The following is a 17,977-nucleotide window of genomic DNA, read 5'->3' on the forward strand; positions in this document are numbered from 1 at the left end:
TACCCGATCCAGTTCCTGACAAGAAAAGCATAAACCATCTTTTAAAAACTAAACTACTCGTAGTATGGATCGGAATAAAACTCACCTACCAGTTTTCCCCACAAATAATCCTCCATCTTGAAAATTCTATACTGTAACAGAAAAACGCGATACGTAACACGTTCCCTACGGTGCCCATAGCGATTATAATATAATCAATGACTTAATTATTTAGGTTCCCATCAGGAGCCAATTATAACAGATCCCTATCTCTTCCTTTAATTAATCATTAAAGTATCACATCATAATATTTTTGGCAAAATAATATGGCATGTTATGTGTTGTCAATTTATGTTTTCACGCGCCGAATATTCTGTACAAAAACTGACTTGCTGTTTAAATTATTACAGTCATTTTTTTATATGAAAGTGTTTTTTTTATTAATATTGAACAAAAGAAACCCCAAGGTTGGTGTCGACATAATGGGAGTTGATTTTTTCTATTGAATAAGATTTATATAAATTCAATGATTTGTTAAAATATTATCATCATTAGATAATTTAAACAAATATCAGTTGGAGCAATCTTTAAGGTGACAAGGCTTTTCACTATTTTCATTGCCATGACAATCCTTAGTGTTGCCTGTGGAGCAATTTCTCCTTAGCTGAACAAAACCTACTCCGCATGTGACGCTACAAGGTGCGGTTTCGTAGAATGGCATCCAATCTGAAATGGATAATAAAAGCACAGTTATGAACCATTTATTTCACAATGAATCATGCTTTTGTTTGTACTATTACGCTTATCCAATAGATCGTTATCAACTTAACACTTATAGCATACTAGATTTCATATCTTAATTACTTTTTGTCCCCGTTCCACTTTTTCGCCCAATAAAAAGGCATAAATTTTAAAATTCTGCCAGTATTTTCCTCATTAACTATATTCGAAATTGTGTATTTATATTTTTATCTAAACGTCGCGTCTATCTGAATAAACTGACGCGTGTCTTCGAAAAGTAGGCTTAAGTGTAAGTAAGTGAGACGTTAATCAGAAAATAATTATCTTAAACAGCTGCAGTCAGTCCTACGTCGACGCTCCTTTAGAGCTGTAAAAATCGTTTTATCATTTTCTTATGAGCGTCCATTACAAATAAAAATTAGGGCTTGTTTTAAATACAATTTGTTGATAAAAGAATATTAGCTTTACTAGTAAAAAAAACAACTTTAATTTGTCTATGTAGAGGATCAGTGGAGAACTGACGGCTTATTTATAATAATATCAGTTATTGCAAACACAAAACAATCCGAAATATAAATAGAAAAGTAAATAAGTAAGCAAATATTAAAAAAAAATTGAAGTATGAAGTTTATATATGTACTCATATAGAAATTACATATTTGAGGGACAAAGAGAAGGATTGTAATATTTAGTTATTTAGTTACGTGGGCAATCTTTAATGTTGCACGTTGAGGTTTCTGTTCCTAAATCAAAGCAAAAATGTCCGCCATGTTGTGGTGCCGGATTGTTGCAGTCTCTTGTACGACTTTGATTTCCGGTTCCACACGTGACAGAGCACGCGCTCCATGTGTGCCAAGGGCTCCAATTTCCATCTACTGAAAATATAAAAGGGAAAACATATTTTGTCTGTTTGAATGTCAATTTGAAGTATATAGATATTGTATGTTACGCATATTATGGTTTTTATATGACGGCTTGTTGATAGTTATATCAGTAATAGCAAACACAAAACAATCCGAAATATTTATAAAAAAAAAACGTAAATAAGTAAGCAAATATTAAAAAACATTGAAGTATGAAGTTTAAATATGTATTCATGTGTAAAATACATTTTTGAAGGATTGCACTATTTAGTAATTTAGTTACGTGGACATATTTTAATGTTGCACGTTGAGGTTTCAGATCTTAAACCAAAGCAAAAATTTCCGCCATGTTGTGGTGCCGGATTGTTGCAGTCTCTTGTACGACTTTGACTTCCGGTTCCACACGTGACAGAGCACGCGCTCCATTTGTGCCAATGGCTCCAATTTCCATCTACTGAAATTATAAAAGGGAAAACATATTGTGTCTGTTTGAATGTCAATTTGAAGTATACAGATATTGTTTGTTATATACGCACCTTTGATTTTTATCTATTTGATATGTATCTATATAACGAAATAAAAACCTTACATTAAAGTAACCAGTACAATAGAAAATAATTATAATCGCATAATTCAGAGCAATTTTAAAACAATTTCTACTGAAAAAGCATACAGTATTTGTTTAAATATGTACATAGTTAAGCGAAAGTCCATTATTGTAAAACATTTTTGTCATTTTTACTATAAAAACATGTTTTGTAATACCACACCCTGAAGCTCTAAGCAGAGTTGTCGTTCGTCCTGACAAAAATCCAATGACTGGAATCTTTTCCAAAAACAAAATATTTAACCAACACTGAAGGTGATTGTATGAAGTAAACCCATAGACACAACTAGAAATGTGTCCATAGGACACGGATGCCCCCACACGCCACTGTTCTGTCAATCTTATGACTCTAGGTCAAATATTTTTTGGACTACATGTGCCACAAGTTGAAAACTAAAAATCAACAAAGGGCCATAATTCTGTTAAATTTGGTCGCAGCAAAAATTCCTTACTTTAAAACCATCTACACATTAAGGTTGTTCATCCCTGGAAGTTTAAGCAAAATCTGCCATTTGGTTTAAGAGGAGTTGCATTCACAAAATTTCTACATAGTATATAGTGAAAAAATCAACAAAAGGCCATAATTCTGTAAAATTTGGTCGCAGCAAAAATTCCTTCCTTTACTACCATCTACACCTTAAGATTGTTCATCCCTGTAAGTTTAAGCAAAATCTGCCACCCGGTTTAAGAGGAGTTGCGTTCACAAAATTTCTACATAGTATATAGTGAAAAAATCAACAAAGGGCCATAATTCTGTAAAATTTGGTCGCATCAAAAATTCCTTCCTTTACTACCATCTACACCTTAAGGTTGTTCATCCCTGTAAGTTTAAGCAAAATCTGCCATCCGGTTTAAGAGGAGTTGCGGTCACAAAATTTCTACATAGTATATAGTGAAAAAATCAACAAAGGGCCATAATTCTGTAAAATTTGGTCGCAGCAAAAATTCCTTCCTTTACTACCATCTACACATTAAGGTTGTTCATCCCTGTAAGTTTAAGCAAAATCTGTCATCCGGTTTAAGAGGAGTTGCGTTCACAAAATTTCTATATAGTATCTAGTAAAAATATCAACAAAGGGCCATAATTCTCTTAAATTTGGTCACAGCAAAAATTCCTTCCTTTACTACCATCTACATATTAAGGTTGTCCATCCCTGTAAGTTTAAGCAAAATCTGCCATCCGGTTTAAGAGGAGTTGCGTTCACAAGATTTCGGGACGTACGGACGGACGGACGGACGGACGGACGGACGGACAAGTGCAACGCTATATGCACCCACATTGTGGGGGCATAAAAACTCAAAAATGTTTAAGTTGGCAAAACACGTGGAGAAATTAAGACATTTATATATTATTATTTGAACTAGTCATTGTACAAAGAATTGCAAAATACGGTAAGAAATTTGACAAAAAAGTTTATCAAAAATAAATGTCGTACTAGGCTTATTTGGCAACGCACTAATCACTTGAGTCTCAAAATCTGAAAAAGATCAAGACAAATAATCTTAATCACACTATTTTGTTATGAGACAATGTGGGTTATCACAAATTCTAGCACGACCCGCATCTTTAACTATTGAACATAGAAAGACAATATGCAACAAAATTCACCGTTGACGATTCATTTTTACACATGTGATGCAACCATTAAAAATGCGACGTGCTGAAAATAAATACGGAAACACATCAGGCACAATTTAGCTTGATATCAGGTAGGCATTTATTTTCTTATTTCGATTTAGAATCGAACAATGTTTATCGCTTTATAAAATCACTGTTTGACCATAATGTATCATTCCGACTACGCCTTCTTATTTAATACCTCGTATCCGAACTCCAAAAGTGATTTTATTTAGCGACACAATTACTGTTGGCTATATTTCATTTCTAAAACGAGGAAAAAAGATTTTGATATTCCCTACAGGCTCCAAATTAAACTTAAAATGTGGTAACTTCGCATTCACAGAAAAACACTGTTTATTCAATTTTCTTTCAAAATAACAAAATAAATGCAAAACTTGTCTTGAAAAAAAAGAACGTAAAATGAGTAATTGAAAAAGAATATGTGTACTAAAATTTTAAATTTAGATAAAATTTGTTAATTCTCTGTAAGAACAATTTAACGCCAATATGTTTTTTATATGAAGGGCGGTCATATAAAATAACAGCAGAAACTATAACCTACTGTATTGACACATCCAATTATACGAAATGAGTCTTCCATTTACCAGAGCATCGCAATCAACGTCGTCCCATTTTCCATATCTAGCCACGATCATAACAACACAATCTCTCTGGTCATGATAGGGGTCAACATTTCGCCCGGGAGCCCAATTAGTATAATTCACTTTAACACCTACGGACAATGTAAACATGTAAAGGTGGCATTTAAGAAATAAAACAACTCTTTTAATGGTAAAGGCCTTAAATGGTTGATCAAAAAATATAAAAAATCATCAAAATTGTGTCCGTCTCTTATAATAACAACACTACTTCATAATGCAAAATATGATGAAATGTTTGACTTTTCAACAGCAATTAAAGATGCTTCTTTAAATTCTTCTATGCTTACTTTTTTCTTCTGGTCTAACTTATTCTCGAATTGTATTGTTGAGGAACGGACATTTCTATACATCATGTTTTCAATTTTACAAAAGAATTCCACTAAAATTTTCTAAAGTTAATGAACAGAACAGAACAAAACAGATTTTATTACAGTGTAATAAGGTCACGTAAACTGTACACATTCTCGTGTTTAACAATGAATAATACAAATATATAATATAATACTGAACGATACTTTTGGGATGAAAAATGAATGAAACACATAATGGACGAACTTATAATTTCTTAAAAACAACATGTATGCATACGTTATAGAATGAAAAACAAAAATGCAACATGTGATTGCATGAAATGTAATAACTACATTAATATGATTGGACATAGTGTTATTATACCCCCCACAAACAAAGTTAAGGGGGAGGGGGTTAGTGCAGTCAGCTTGTCGGTTGGTCAGTCGGTTCATCTATCGGGTCGGTTTACTTCTTGTTTTCGAACGATTTATTCCAGACAATAACTAAAGTTAGCAATGAGACATTGTTATCAAACTTTGTATAAATAAGCTTTGATATGAAGACATAGGTTTGTATTAACATTTGAACGCTTCGTATCAAGGTCACGGTCACCGTTACTAAAAATAGAAAGAAAAAAAGGTTTCCGTACACGGACTACAGTTACTAATGAGACATTGTAATCAAACTTGGTATAAAGCAAGTTCATATGAAGACCCAGGTTGGAATTGCTTTTCACCCCCCCCCCTCCGCGCCTTGGATCAATGTCAAGGTCACTCAAAATAGAAAAATAGTTTCCAGACAATAACGAGAGATATGAATGTGATATTGTTATCAAGTTCGATATATAGCAACCTTACATGAAGACCTAGGTTGTGATTGCAAATGAACCCCCACGGGTCAAGGTCAACGTCACTTTTTCTAAAAAGAGAAAAATGGTTTCCGGAAAATGTCTAGAGTTAGGAATGATATAATATTTTAATTAAACTTGATATATAGCAAAATTTTATAAAGACCCAGGTTGATTTTGGATTTGAACCCCTTGTGTAAAGGTCAAAGTAAATGTTCCTAAAAAAGAAAATGGTTTTTGGACAAATTTTAGTGTTAAGAATAGAACATGTATATTTTAATGTAAGCTTCAAAGAAAACCTCGGGTGCTTTTGGACGTCCTCGTGTCAAGGTTACTGTTAAAATCGCTTTTGGACAATAACTAGAGATAGAAATGAGATATTGTAATCAAATTTGATATACAACAAGCTTATATGAAGACCCAGATTGGGTCTGCAAATGAACCACCTTGGGTCAAGGTCAAAGTCACTGTTTCTAAAATTAGAAAAATTGTTTTCGGACAATTTCAGTTAATAATGATATATTGTAATCAAACATAATATATAGCAAGCGTATATAAAGTCCCAGGCTGGTATTGAATTTCAACCCCCAGGATCAAGGTCAAGGTCACTGTTACAAAAAAAGAAAAATTGTTTCTGAACAATAACAAGAGATAAGAATAATATACAGTAATCAAATTAGATACATAGAAAACTTATGAGAAGACCGTTGTTGGGATTGTTTATGAACCCCTCCGGTCAAGGTCACTGTTTCTAAAATGGAAAAATGGTTTCCGATAAAATATAGATTTAGGAATGATATATTGTAATCAAATTTAGAAAACTTCGGTGGGATTGCAATTGGACCCCTGGGGGTCAAGGTCAATGTCACTGTAACTAAAAATAAAGAAGAGGTAGGATTGAGGTATTGTCTTCAAATATTGTATAATGCTAGCTTATCTGAAGACCCAGATTGGGATTGCTTCTGGATCCCCCTGGGATCAAGGTCAAGATCACAGTAACAAAAATAGAAAAATTGTTTTCGGACAAAAACTAGAATCGGGAATGACATATTGTTATCAACTTTTGTAGTTAGCAAGTTTACAAGAATACCCAGAGTGGGATTGTTTTGGATGCACTCGGTTCAAGGTCAAGGTCAATGTCACTGTTACTAAAATATATTTTTTTTTGAAAATAACTAGAGTTATGAATGAGTTATTGTCATCAAATTAAGTATATAGCAAGCTTATTAGACCTCAAAACATGGGATTGTTATTTGACCCCTGGTTCAAGGTCAAGGTTATCATTACTAAAAATAGAAAAATGATTTCCAGAAATAACTCAAACTAGAAGGTAGATATGTAACAGAATTGGTATATAGCAAGCTTTTATGAAGACCCAAGTTGGTATTGCATTTAAACCCCTTAAGATCTATGTCACCGTTACTGACAATAGAAAATTGGTTAGCAATGAGATAGTGTTATCATACTTGGAAAATAGCAAGCTTATATGAATACCAAGGTTGGTATTGCGTTTGGACCAAGTGTGATAAATGTCAATGTCACTGTTACTTGAAATAGAAAAATGGTTTCCGGACAATAACTAGAGATAGGAATGACATATTGTAATCAAACTTGGTATACAGCAAACATATATAAAGATCCCTGTTTTGATTGCTATTGAATCCCCTAGGGTCAATGTCAAGGACACTGTTATAACAATAGAATTTTTTTTTCTTGAAGATACGTTTTTAGTTGTAATAATTATTGGTATACAAACGAAGCAACATAAATTATACGTAGAGTTCAAATTTTGCTTCAGACCACTTTTTTCAAGAAGGTAAGGTTGCTGGTGGGGGTATGAACCACCTTAAGTGATATCTTTGGTTGGAATTAGCTTAAATATGAATCTCATACTTAACACACAGTGTCTCACTAACATACCTTATAGTGATAGCATACAAATTAATATATCAGTTAACAAAGAGATTCAGTACTATAAAATAGAAAGAGATATCATGGTTATATGTAAACAAGTTGCAAACCTGTGTCCCAATTGAACTGTCCTTCGTTCACCCGATCATCCAAACCTAGCCATAGTGTTGTTATAACATAACCTTTTGAAATCAGATTCGAAATAAAAGCTTGTTCCCCAGCGTTTGTTATAGACAACATATGTCCTCCTTTCCTATGACAATCTTTTCTGGCGTACATCCAGCCACCGACGTATGGAACGAACTCATAACATTTGTCTCCGTACAAGTGAATATATTCTGCCGGTACTCGCTGTGTCAAGTGAGATGGGCAAATAGAGCGCACTTAAAGAAGAAATATTTCCTTCGTCATTCATTAAACTTAGATTTGAATAAACGTATATCTGATATGTCTGTGTAAAACCATCCTCGGATATCCACAAGTGATTAACATGTTCCATAACATATAATCAACAGTGTGTAAAATGAATCAATTTGCGACAATATATACAGCAAAAGATGCGTACAAATCAACCGATGAAATAACTTTTAAGTTGGTTGAAATTATTTTATTTTTTAAAACATGAAATATTTCTTTACAAAGATTAGAAACCGCAGGCATGCCGCTTTAATTATCTGACTATATTATTAATTTTACTTGAGCATGAAACAATGTTCTGTGTTTTACACCTAATTTCATGCATAATCGAAGGATATTACATATACTGTATTTTGACAGACCTATAGTTTCATGTGTACTGTACACTTTTAGTTTGTATTTTTATTTAGAGTAACTTAAAGATTTATAATGGTATAATGTAAATAAGCGTCTGCTCTTATACTTTAACGTATAATGTTTCAACATCACATGCTACTAGTGCGCCATCGAAATCGAGAATATTTATCAGGTCCGTTTTTACTTATTTAGTCAATTATATGTTTTTGATATCCTACTACAGTTTTACTTTTTTTCTTAAACTCGTGTTACCCGTTGTTTTCCTTATATTTTATCATTAAGTTTGTTTGCTGCTGAATAGATTACATGTTAATTGTCAAATCACTTTAATGCTGGTAGCGTTCTGTCATGTTCTTGCACTGTGAGATGGTGTGATGTACAGCTCTATACCATATCTCTTGACGTTATTACATGAATTACGTGTTAACTGCACGACACCTGGCGACATTTATCATAAATTTTAACGTACACCTAATACACTATAAGCCTCTTCACATGTTCATCACCGTCCACAAATTAATTTTTCCCCTGTTTCCATTATATTATAGTTTATTACTTTTTATTTCTGGCTCAGTTTATCCAAACCCAGGTCCGGAACCAGGCTCGCAAAAATCTAATCTCTCTGAGTCTAATGATGTAGATTCTCCTCCCTATAATATACTGGATAGTGGATTGAGCAGAATGCATATATACATTGATAGTCTTCGTTTAAAAATCTATCTAAATGACATTGAAGCACAGCCATATGACATTGTAGTATCCACCGAAATCTGGCTTTCTCCTGTTATAAGAAATGAAGATATTAATATTCCGAATTTTGATAGTCCATTTCATTACGACCGCTTAAATAGAACAGCAAGAGCTGTGGCAATTTACTTACTGAATGGTATTTTCGACAAAATAAGAATCCTGAAATCGTGGCTCTTTGGCTTGAAATAACACATAATTCAAAATCGTTCTTTTTAGGTGGGTTCTACCGTCCCCCGAGTGCAAATAATTACTAATGGATTCTTCTCGAACATACAACACAAATTACCAAAACATAATTATCACAGGTGAATTCAACTGCAATTTACTTAACCCTGAATAACACAAACTTAATAATCGGTTGTCATCATAAAATATGCACCAAAAATCGCAAAACCAACACACTTTACAGAATCCTCTAGTTCCCTTATTGATTTATTTATAGTTAAAAATCATAACTCGATATTAACAAGTTTTGTTTCTTATCCGTTTATTCCAGACCAAGTTAGATATAACTGTCCTATAGTTACTATACTTAAACTAAAACGAAACAACTGTCATTTTAAAGGCACATATGGAAATATGATGGAGATTATTATACCAAATTTAATAATATATTGTCGAGTACCAATTGAAACAATATCCTTTCAATAGAAAACATTGACATTGCAACGCCATTATTATTAGATACAATTTTAGATGCTGCAAAAGAATCGATTCCCAATAAAAAAAAACGTTACAATCTGCCCAAATGATGTCCCTTGGTCCAATGCTAGTTCGCTCTCGTCAAAGAATACACAGTATAGCTATAAAGAACAATACCAATTATTATTGGGACACATTTCATAGAAAACGTAACGAAGAAACGCTTGAAATAAAGAAAGCCAAAGCTTAGCATCATAATAATTTTATTGAAAAACTAAATAACAATACATTAAATCCTAAACAATGGTTCAAACTAGCAAAATCAAAACTCAAACAAACAGACTGCATGCCTCTTTTAATCACTCAAACCCAACATGCAAATAACGACAACGAAAAGCAAACCTATTCAATGACTATTTCTCTCAACAATCTACTGTTGATGGCAACAACGGGGATCCTCTAACACTTCACGCTCATCCAACAACACCACTTACATATATTATCATTACGCAACAGGACGTAAAGGATTCAATTGCTAATATTAATCCGTCGAAAACGTTTGGGCCTGATTTTATAAGTCCCCGTCTTTTAAAAGTAGCTATGAACACATTTGCTGCACCACTTTCTTCTTTTTTAACAAACTTCTATCTGGCATACATCCAGCTACCGACGTATGGAACGAACTCATAACATTTGCCTCTGTGTAACCCCAGTCTTTAAAAATCTGACCCTTCTTCCCCCGCGAATTATAGACCTATATCACTTTTAAGCTGCCTAGGTAAACTCATAGAACGGTATATTCATAAACATATCTTCAATTTTGTGACATCAAGCAAAATTCTTTCTGAATTTCAATCTGGGTTTACAAAAGGTGACTCCACCATTAAACAACTGATATTCATTTATAATGATATTTGAAAAGCCCTTGATGATTGCAAAGAAATAAGAATGGTCTTTTGTGATATCTCAAAGGCGTTTGACCGTGATTGGCACAGTTGCCTACTTAGTAAATTATCGTCGATAGGAATATCCGGTCAACTTCACCAATGGTTCACTTCATATTTGTCAAATCGTCATAACGTGTTGTTATTAGAATTTCAATGTCAAACTGGAGTAATATATTAGCTGGTGTGCCACAATGCTCAAGCGTAGGACCTCTGTTATTCCTCATTTATAAAAATTATATAGTCAGTAAGGTAAAATCAAACATCAGACTTTTTGCCGACGACACTAGCCTCTATCTACTTGTTCACCTACCTGACTCTACCTCTTCTATTTTAAGAATGACTTGCAAAAAATACATTTTGGGGCAAATTCCTGGTTAATCGATTTCAATCCCAATAAGACAGTCCATGATATTCTCAAGTAAAAAAACAAACCTCTACACCCGGATATAAAAATGAACGACGCCATAATTAAAGATTTTGGTGAACATAATCATTTAGGCATAACTTTTCAAAGCGAAAGAAAATGGCACTCTCATATCTCGCCAGCTGTATCCCGGGCTTAGGAATGTATTGGAATTTTAAGAGCATTCAAAATTATTTTCAATAGAGACTGTCTTACAAAACTTTATTTAACTTTCATATGACCACTTTTAGAATATAGTGATGTTGCCTGGAATAACTGCAAAAACTACGAAAAACAAAAGATCGAATCTGTTCAAATAGAAACAGCGCGTATTATCACGGGAGCGACTAAACTTTGTAGAATTGAAAAACTTTATAACGAAAATAATGAGCAACTCGCAGGAAGAAACACAAACGGATAACACTTTACAAAATAAAAAACCACATTACACCAAATTACTTATCAAACATAATCCCTGAACCAACACAAGATAGGTACCAATTACGTAACTTCAATAACATACCAATTATAAACTCTAGGACTCAACTATATCAAGATTCTTTTTTTCCCCTCTGTTATCCGTTACTGGAACAATCTATGCGATGAAATTAAATCAAGTGCAACGTTAGAAACCTTTAAATCAAAATTGGATAGCCAACTTTAAAAGCCCCGCTTATACTATCTTACTGGTGATAGAAAAGCACAAGTGTTTCACACTCGTTTACGTCTAGGCTGTAAATCTTTAAATCACAATCTTTTTTTCGCAAATCTATTTTCAACGACTCACACTGTTCCTGTGGTAATATTGAAACCATTAAGCATCATCTTCTTTCTTGTCCAAACTTTCAAGTTAAAAGAAATACTTTCTTTGCAAACCTTCAGTGTCCTTTAACTGTTCAAAATTTACTATATGGCTCTGAATATCTCAACTTTGAACATAACACAAATATCTTCAGTTGCATCCAAAAATACATTGTCCCCACCAAACGTTTCACATCATAGTGCTTGCACATGTTACAGAACGACTTCATAAGCATGATTTATATATCATATTTAGTTAACTGTCTTATCGGTAGCAAACAACTCAGTTCCACACTAGGACTTTTTTATCACTTTTATTGTAAATTCATATCTCAAGACATTATATATGTTATTTTGACGCGTCAGTCGTCATCTTTTTCCACTCACTTAGGAAATGAACTTATATAAGTCTTGGACTTCCGAATTTTTTAAAGTTATTAATTCTTTAGCATTGTTTACCACTAGATTTATATCTGCATTTTTTCATGATTCTTGTTATACAATGTCTCTGGTTGTAATGTATATCTATGTTTTGTAACTTCTGGAAATAAACATTGTTTAAACTAACTTTTAAGAAAACTTATATTCTACAACAGCGAGGGTAAACAACTATCAGAAACAACATGGCAGCACCCACGATGACAACGACAAAAACTTTCACCAACTCAATTCTTCCATGTTTATTCGGCAACATGGATGAACTTTTTAATAATCAATTATTCTCGTTTGCTTATATACGCCAACTGATTACATATATTTTTTGAAAATTTGCTTCATTGTTTTTTTTTGTCTAGGGAGAGTAAAAGCCTCAGCGAATCTTTACATCCTAAACGCAGGCTTAAATAAAAATTTTAGAGAATGATAAAAGAATATAGCACATAAATGCTTTATCGAATGATTAGTACATATGTTTGAAATGTACCAGAAAGTATGATTTTGCTGTAGTTCAATAATTCGTAACTACATGGCATGCCATCAGTCCTCAGTTAAAGTTACTTTCAGATAGCGGACTCGGAAGTGATAAGTACAAGTTGCATGAACCTGTTTCAAAATCAAGGTTTGAAGGTAAATTTATTTTTGAGGAATAATCAAACATAAAATATAATTTCCTTCACGTTATCGTTTATATCTTATCCCAGATAACATTTATTATATCAGTTTTATTGATTTTCCTGATGCGTGGGCTTGGACCACAGAGAGTTGTGTCACAATATTTCACATGAATATCATTCTGTGCACCAGTCAAGTTAATATACACTTGACATTGTTGAAAAAATCAACGAGTCCAACAAGAAATGTCGAACGACACATATGCCCCCCTTTCTAGCCATTGACACACACTATTGGTAATTTTGTTATAGAAACTTGCCATAAATGGGTACATGGAAGTTTTCAATTATAGGAAAAAAATTAATGAAGATTTTGTGATAAAAAGCTTTCCAGATAATGAGCGGAAACCATTCTGACATTTAAGGTCCCTGTGACCTTGAACTAGTGACCCAAAATCAATAGGCTTCATCTAATACTTATGACATATCAATATTTAGAAATATGAAGACTTTGTGATGAATAGCTTTTAAAATCATGGGCAGAAACCATACTAACATTCAAGAACCCTATGACCTTGACCTTTGATCAATAGCGGTCACTCACTAGTTAAGACTAGTTAAGACCGGTCAGTATGTGAAATATGAAAACTTTGACCTAGTAACCCCAAAATCAATACGGGTCATTTACTAGCTATGACCAATCAATATGTGAAATATAAAGACTTTGTGACGAATTGTAACCAAGATAATGAGCGGAAACCATTCTGACATTTAAGACCCCTGTAACCTTGACCTTTGACATAGTGACCCCAAAATCAATAGGGTTATCTACTAGTTGTGACCAATCACTATGTGAAATATGAAGACTTTGTGATAAATAGTTTTGAAGATAATCAGCGGAAACCATGTGGTCTACTGACGGACAGACCGATAGACGGACCGACCGACATTAGCAAAACAATATACCCCCTCTTCTTTGAATGGGGTCATAATAAAACCTAAGTGGCCTTTATTCATTCAATACCCTCTGTATATAATAAAGATAAAAAATGGCATGCTAAAATATGTACATTGTTTTTACAGTCAAAACCACCAAAGACATATCCTGGAAATATTGATAACCAATATATGCAATTTAAATTAATGTTAATTTCACAAATTCATGTATATGATTATATTCTCCGATGTCTTGAGAGGTTAAACTCCTCTTTAGCAAGGAACTAGCTGTTAATATTTTACAATAACAAACATTGTACTTTTTATACTTGCCATTGTATCTGTAGAAATTAAAATACAGAAAGACATCAAAACGTCAGATTACTAGTAACAGTTAATCACTATTTGAAATATTCGAGGTTTATTGTTGTTTCTAAAAGGCTCATTGGTATTTTGTCTTTCAAAATATTACATTGCTATAACTTAAATGGCCAAAACTAAAACTTAAAACTAACAATTTAATAAAACAATCCTTTTTGATAGAAAAGAAATAACATTTTAATGCTGAATGAACGTTTTACAGGAGAATTACATTGGTATATACATTGTTATAAAGCTATGAAATATAAAATGTATCACAAACAGAAAATAAAGATTTCTTACTTGTTACTGGAGGAATTGTTTTTGGTGGAACAGAAGTTGTGACTGCGAGTGTGGTTGTTTTGGTTGTCGGAATGGAGTTGGATGTTTTGGTAGTCTGTGGTGTCGTGGTTGTAATTGTTGTTGGAGCAGGAAAAGCTTGAAAACAACAAAAATATACACTGTACATTTAAAAACCACGATTTGTTCAAATGTTAACTAACGCCGATAAGAGTTAAACCATTGCATGATGATGTACACTTTATGAATGAAGAATAAAATAGAAAGTGGAATGTGTCGATAGCATAAAATTGAAAAGGACAAAGAAAGAAATGCAATAGTGTTGCAACTATTAGATATTCAGCTCTAGAAAACTGATGCTATATAGAGTTAAAAATTCATTAAAGGTTAATTGTATCAACAGTATTTAATAATTTCTTTTAAAAATCACGCAAGTAAAAGCTGTTTATATCTAAAAATAGTAATATTGGCTTTTCCATTTAAGCCTAATTGCTGTGTAAAACACTACTTACTTGTAGTACGTGGTGGCAATGGAGGTTTTGTTGTTGGTCGTACTGGGTTGACATAAATGTAGAAAAATCATATTTATATATACACACTTTAATGAAAAGCGTAACCAAGACCGTGCATAAACGTATGGTATTTGTGTTGTTCGAACGACTTAAAAGTTTACCCTATCTTAGGGTACCATCTAATTATATAATTTTATCACTTAATTATTAAATGACTTACATTCATAAGCTAGTCTCAAATCAATTCACGTATCGTTGTTTAATAATATTTATATCATATAAGAAGTCTGTGAAATCATGATGACTGTATATAAAAAGAAAAATATTTACCTATTCCTTCTGGACATTTGAAATGCTCTGTAAATATTATATTACAAGTTGTTCTTTAAAACTGTTTGCCAATATTGGTTTTAGATAAAAGAAATGCATTTGTATATTGCATTATTGACATCATAGATACATCTAATTAAATTAAAGATACTACACTTTTGAAAAATAAATTTTCATTGGACAACATGAGGTATTGTTAAAAGAATTGCGGATTATGATAAATTGGTTAAATACATTTTGTCTGGTTATGATGTATTTAAATTTTATGACTAACAGCTTTTTCGGATTGATAATGAATACCAATTATTAATATTCTGTAACCTGTCAAAAGTCTAAAGGGAGCTGTAGCCTTATGGTTAAGGTCTCAGTCTCTTAACCCACGGGTTGTGCGATCGCTTTTTACCCGTGTATCGACATTGAGTTCTGACATGACATCACTTCTAGTTATTTACAGTAAGCGAACTCGAAAGAAGTGATATATACTTGCACAATTAACATGAACCTGTTTCAAAATCACAGTTTTTAAACTAAACGCCTTTTATGATAATAATTAAGCATAAAATACGTTCGACATTACATAATTTGACGATATAAGTGTTTTGTCTTAGATAACATTACCTATTAAGGTTTTATTGAATTTTCTGTTGTATGGACTGGGGTTACAGAGGGTTGTGTCACAACATTTCACATTTTCATCTTTCTGGTCACCAGCCAAATTTACAAGCAATTGACATTGCTGAGAAAATCAAACCAAAAGCATGATAAGACCATACTGGCACAAAATCACGTCATTTAAACCATAATGTTTGTGGCGCCGTTATATGTCGCAACGCCGCTAAATGTCACACTTGCCACTAAATGTCGCAACCGCCGCTACATTTCGCAAAATCATTTGCCGTTAAATGTCGCAATGTTAACGTGAAATGTCGCACAAATTTCCCCTACCGTTAAATGTCGCAACACTACCGTTAAATGTCGCAAGATGTAATTCTATGCTGAACTCGAGTTTTATTGTATTATATCAATTAAATCTGCCTACTCAAGACGAATTATGTCTGTTTGAAAGCGAGTGATTTTATTATATATGGAAATGCGCTGCAAATTATATAACGATAATACTCATATAAAAATGTATATTGTTTTGCGTTCTATTTTTACCTGATCTTATACAAGTACATATTGATAATTATACAATTGTTTACCATTTGTATGAAACTGCAAAATAAAAATTGTTCTGTAAATAGTTTTGTGCAAACGAGACGAGTTGGCAGTATGATGGCCTAGTAGGCCGAGGAGGCAAATCGTCTCGCAGTCGGAAGAGGAAGTCTAAATTGCTGACGACATGGGCCTTAGGAGTTTGCATAACGCTCTAGAAGCCTAACGTCGGCAGCCTAGCATCCTGAGGAGACAACCTGGTATGTGTTAGATAGAATCTGGTACAGAAGTTAACGTAGATAAACAAAATCAGTTTTGAAAGCATAAAAAATGTTATTTGCACAAACAGTTTAATATGCTTTTATTATATTTGCGTGTTTTTATTTCCATTTTAACGCAAGAAAGGCAGTGTCCATTCAAGTCCAATTTGAAGAAGACAATAGACAAGAACATTCCGTCTCGTGTAAAGAAATCGAACAATTCATCCCCTTGGTTAACCAGAAAACTTAAAAAAATGTTGAAACGAAAAGCCAGACTGTTTTAAAAAGTCAAGTCAACAAGAAATTGGGCCTTATATAAAGAGAATTGAGAAGAGCAGAATGGAACCATGTAAATGATGTAATAAATGAAGGACTTAAAACAAATAACACAAAACCATTTTGGCGTTATGTGAAAGCAAGAAAAGAAGATAAAGTTGGTGTTGCGCCACTCAAAGATAAAGGCCATTTGAATTGTGATAGTAAAACGAAAGCAGAAATACTAGTAAAACATTTTGAATCAGTATTTACCAAAGAAGATGAAAATGTGAACCTACCGGAATTTCCTATTCGTATTGAAGAAATATTACCAAACCTAAATATATCTACCGGCAGAGCTGCATCAGTACTAGGGGTGTAGTACTTAAGTACCAGTACCAGTACTTGGCAAATCATGCAGTACCATTACCAGTACCAGTACTAGATTTTAGCTCGGTACTGCAGTACCAGTACTTTTTTTGGTGAAGTAATTAAGTATCAGTACCATTACTTTTATATATTCATCAAAGTTTGAATCTCCAGTGTCAAACAAATAATTGCAAATATTATTCAGCAAAGAAATAAAATCATAATTTACTTTAAAGTTAACATAACATATTTACAACTTTATAGTTTTAACATACTATTACAAACAATATTTACAACATATATTCATGTCATATCTAATTGTTTAGTGACCAGTCAACTGTATAAATACAATGCAAACATCTTTCATTTAAAGCACCACAGTCTTTTGTTGCCTTTCACACCTTCACACCTCTGTTCAATTTATACCAAAGTAAATAACAACTTTTTATGGTGCTAACAATATCACTTTTTTCACTTGAAATGGGATTATTTAGAATAGAAGAAATTAATTAGTGTTAATTTTGCTCTTTTACTAGTAAATACAAAGTAATAACAGATTTTAGTAAGGATATTTTAGGGTAAAGAGTTATTGAGTCTGTTTATCTTAATTTA

General features: G+C 32.9%; 1 protein-coding gene across 1 annotated transcript; it reads right to left on the bottom strand.

Annotated features, from left to right (window-relative positions):
* Nucleotides 1-468: 468 nt before the first annotated feature.
* LOC132752410 (semaphorin-5A-like) lies at nucleotides 469-16,139 on the bottom strand. Its single transcript, XM_060742731.1, has 10 exons — nucleotides 15,945-16,139; nucleotides 15,327-15,353; nucleotides 14,997-15,038; nucleotides 14,488-14,622; nucleotides 7,633-7,905; nucleotides 4,374-4,544; nucleotides 3,627-3,668; nucleotides 1,867-2,037; nucleotides 1,425-1,595; nucleotides 469-705 (listed from the first exon to the last, which is right to left on the bottom strand). Coding segments are annotated over exons 4-10 (984 nt in total). The 5' UTR covers nucleotides 14,489-14,622; nucleotides 14,997-15,038; nucleotides 15,327-15,353; nucleotides 15,945-16,139; the 3' UTR covers nucleotides 469-550.
* Between the last annotated feature and the right edge of the window lie 1,838 nt (nucleotides 16,140-17,977).

This window comes from Ruditapes philippinarum, unplaced genomic scaffold, assembly GCF_026571515.1.
Source record: "Ruditapes philippinarum isolate M1 unplaced genomic scaffold, ASM2657151v2 ctg5321_1_1_1_1, whole genome shotgun sequence".
Classification (NCBI taxonomy): domain Eukaryota; kingdom Metazoa; phylum Mollusca; class Bivalvia; order Venerida; family Veneridae; genus Ruditapes; species Ruditapes philippinarum.

Coding starts and splice junctions, on each gene's coding strand:
- LOC132752410 (XM_060742731.1), bottom strand. Junction 4,545..7,632: donor ACAGTTCAATTGGGACACAG/GTTTGCAACTTG, acceptor CATTGTCCGTAG/GTGTTAAAGTGAATTATACT. Junction 2,038..3,626: donor TGCGTTGCCAAATAAGCCTA/GTACGACATTTA, acceptor TTATAATTTCAG/TAGATGGAAATTGGAGCCAT.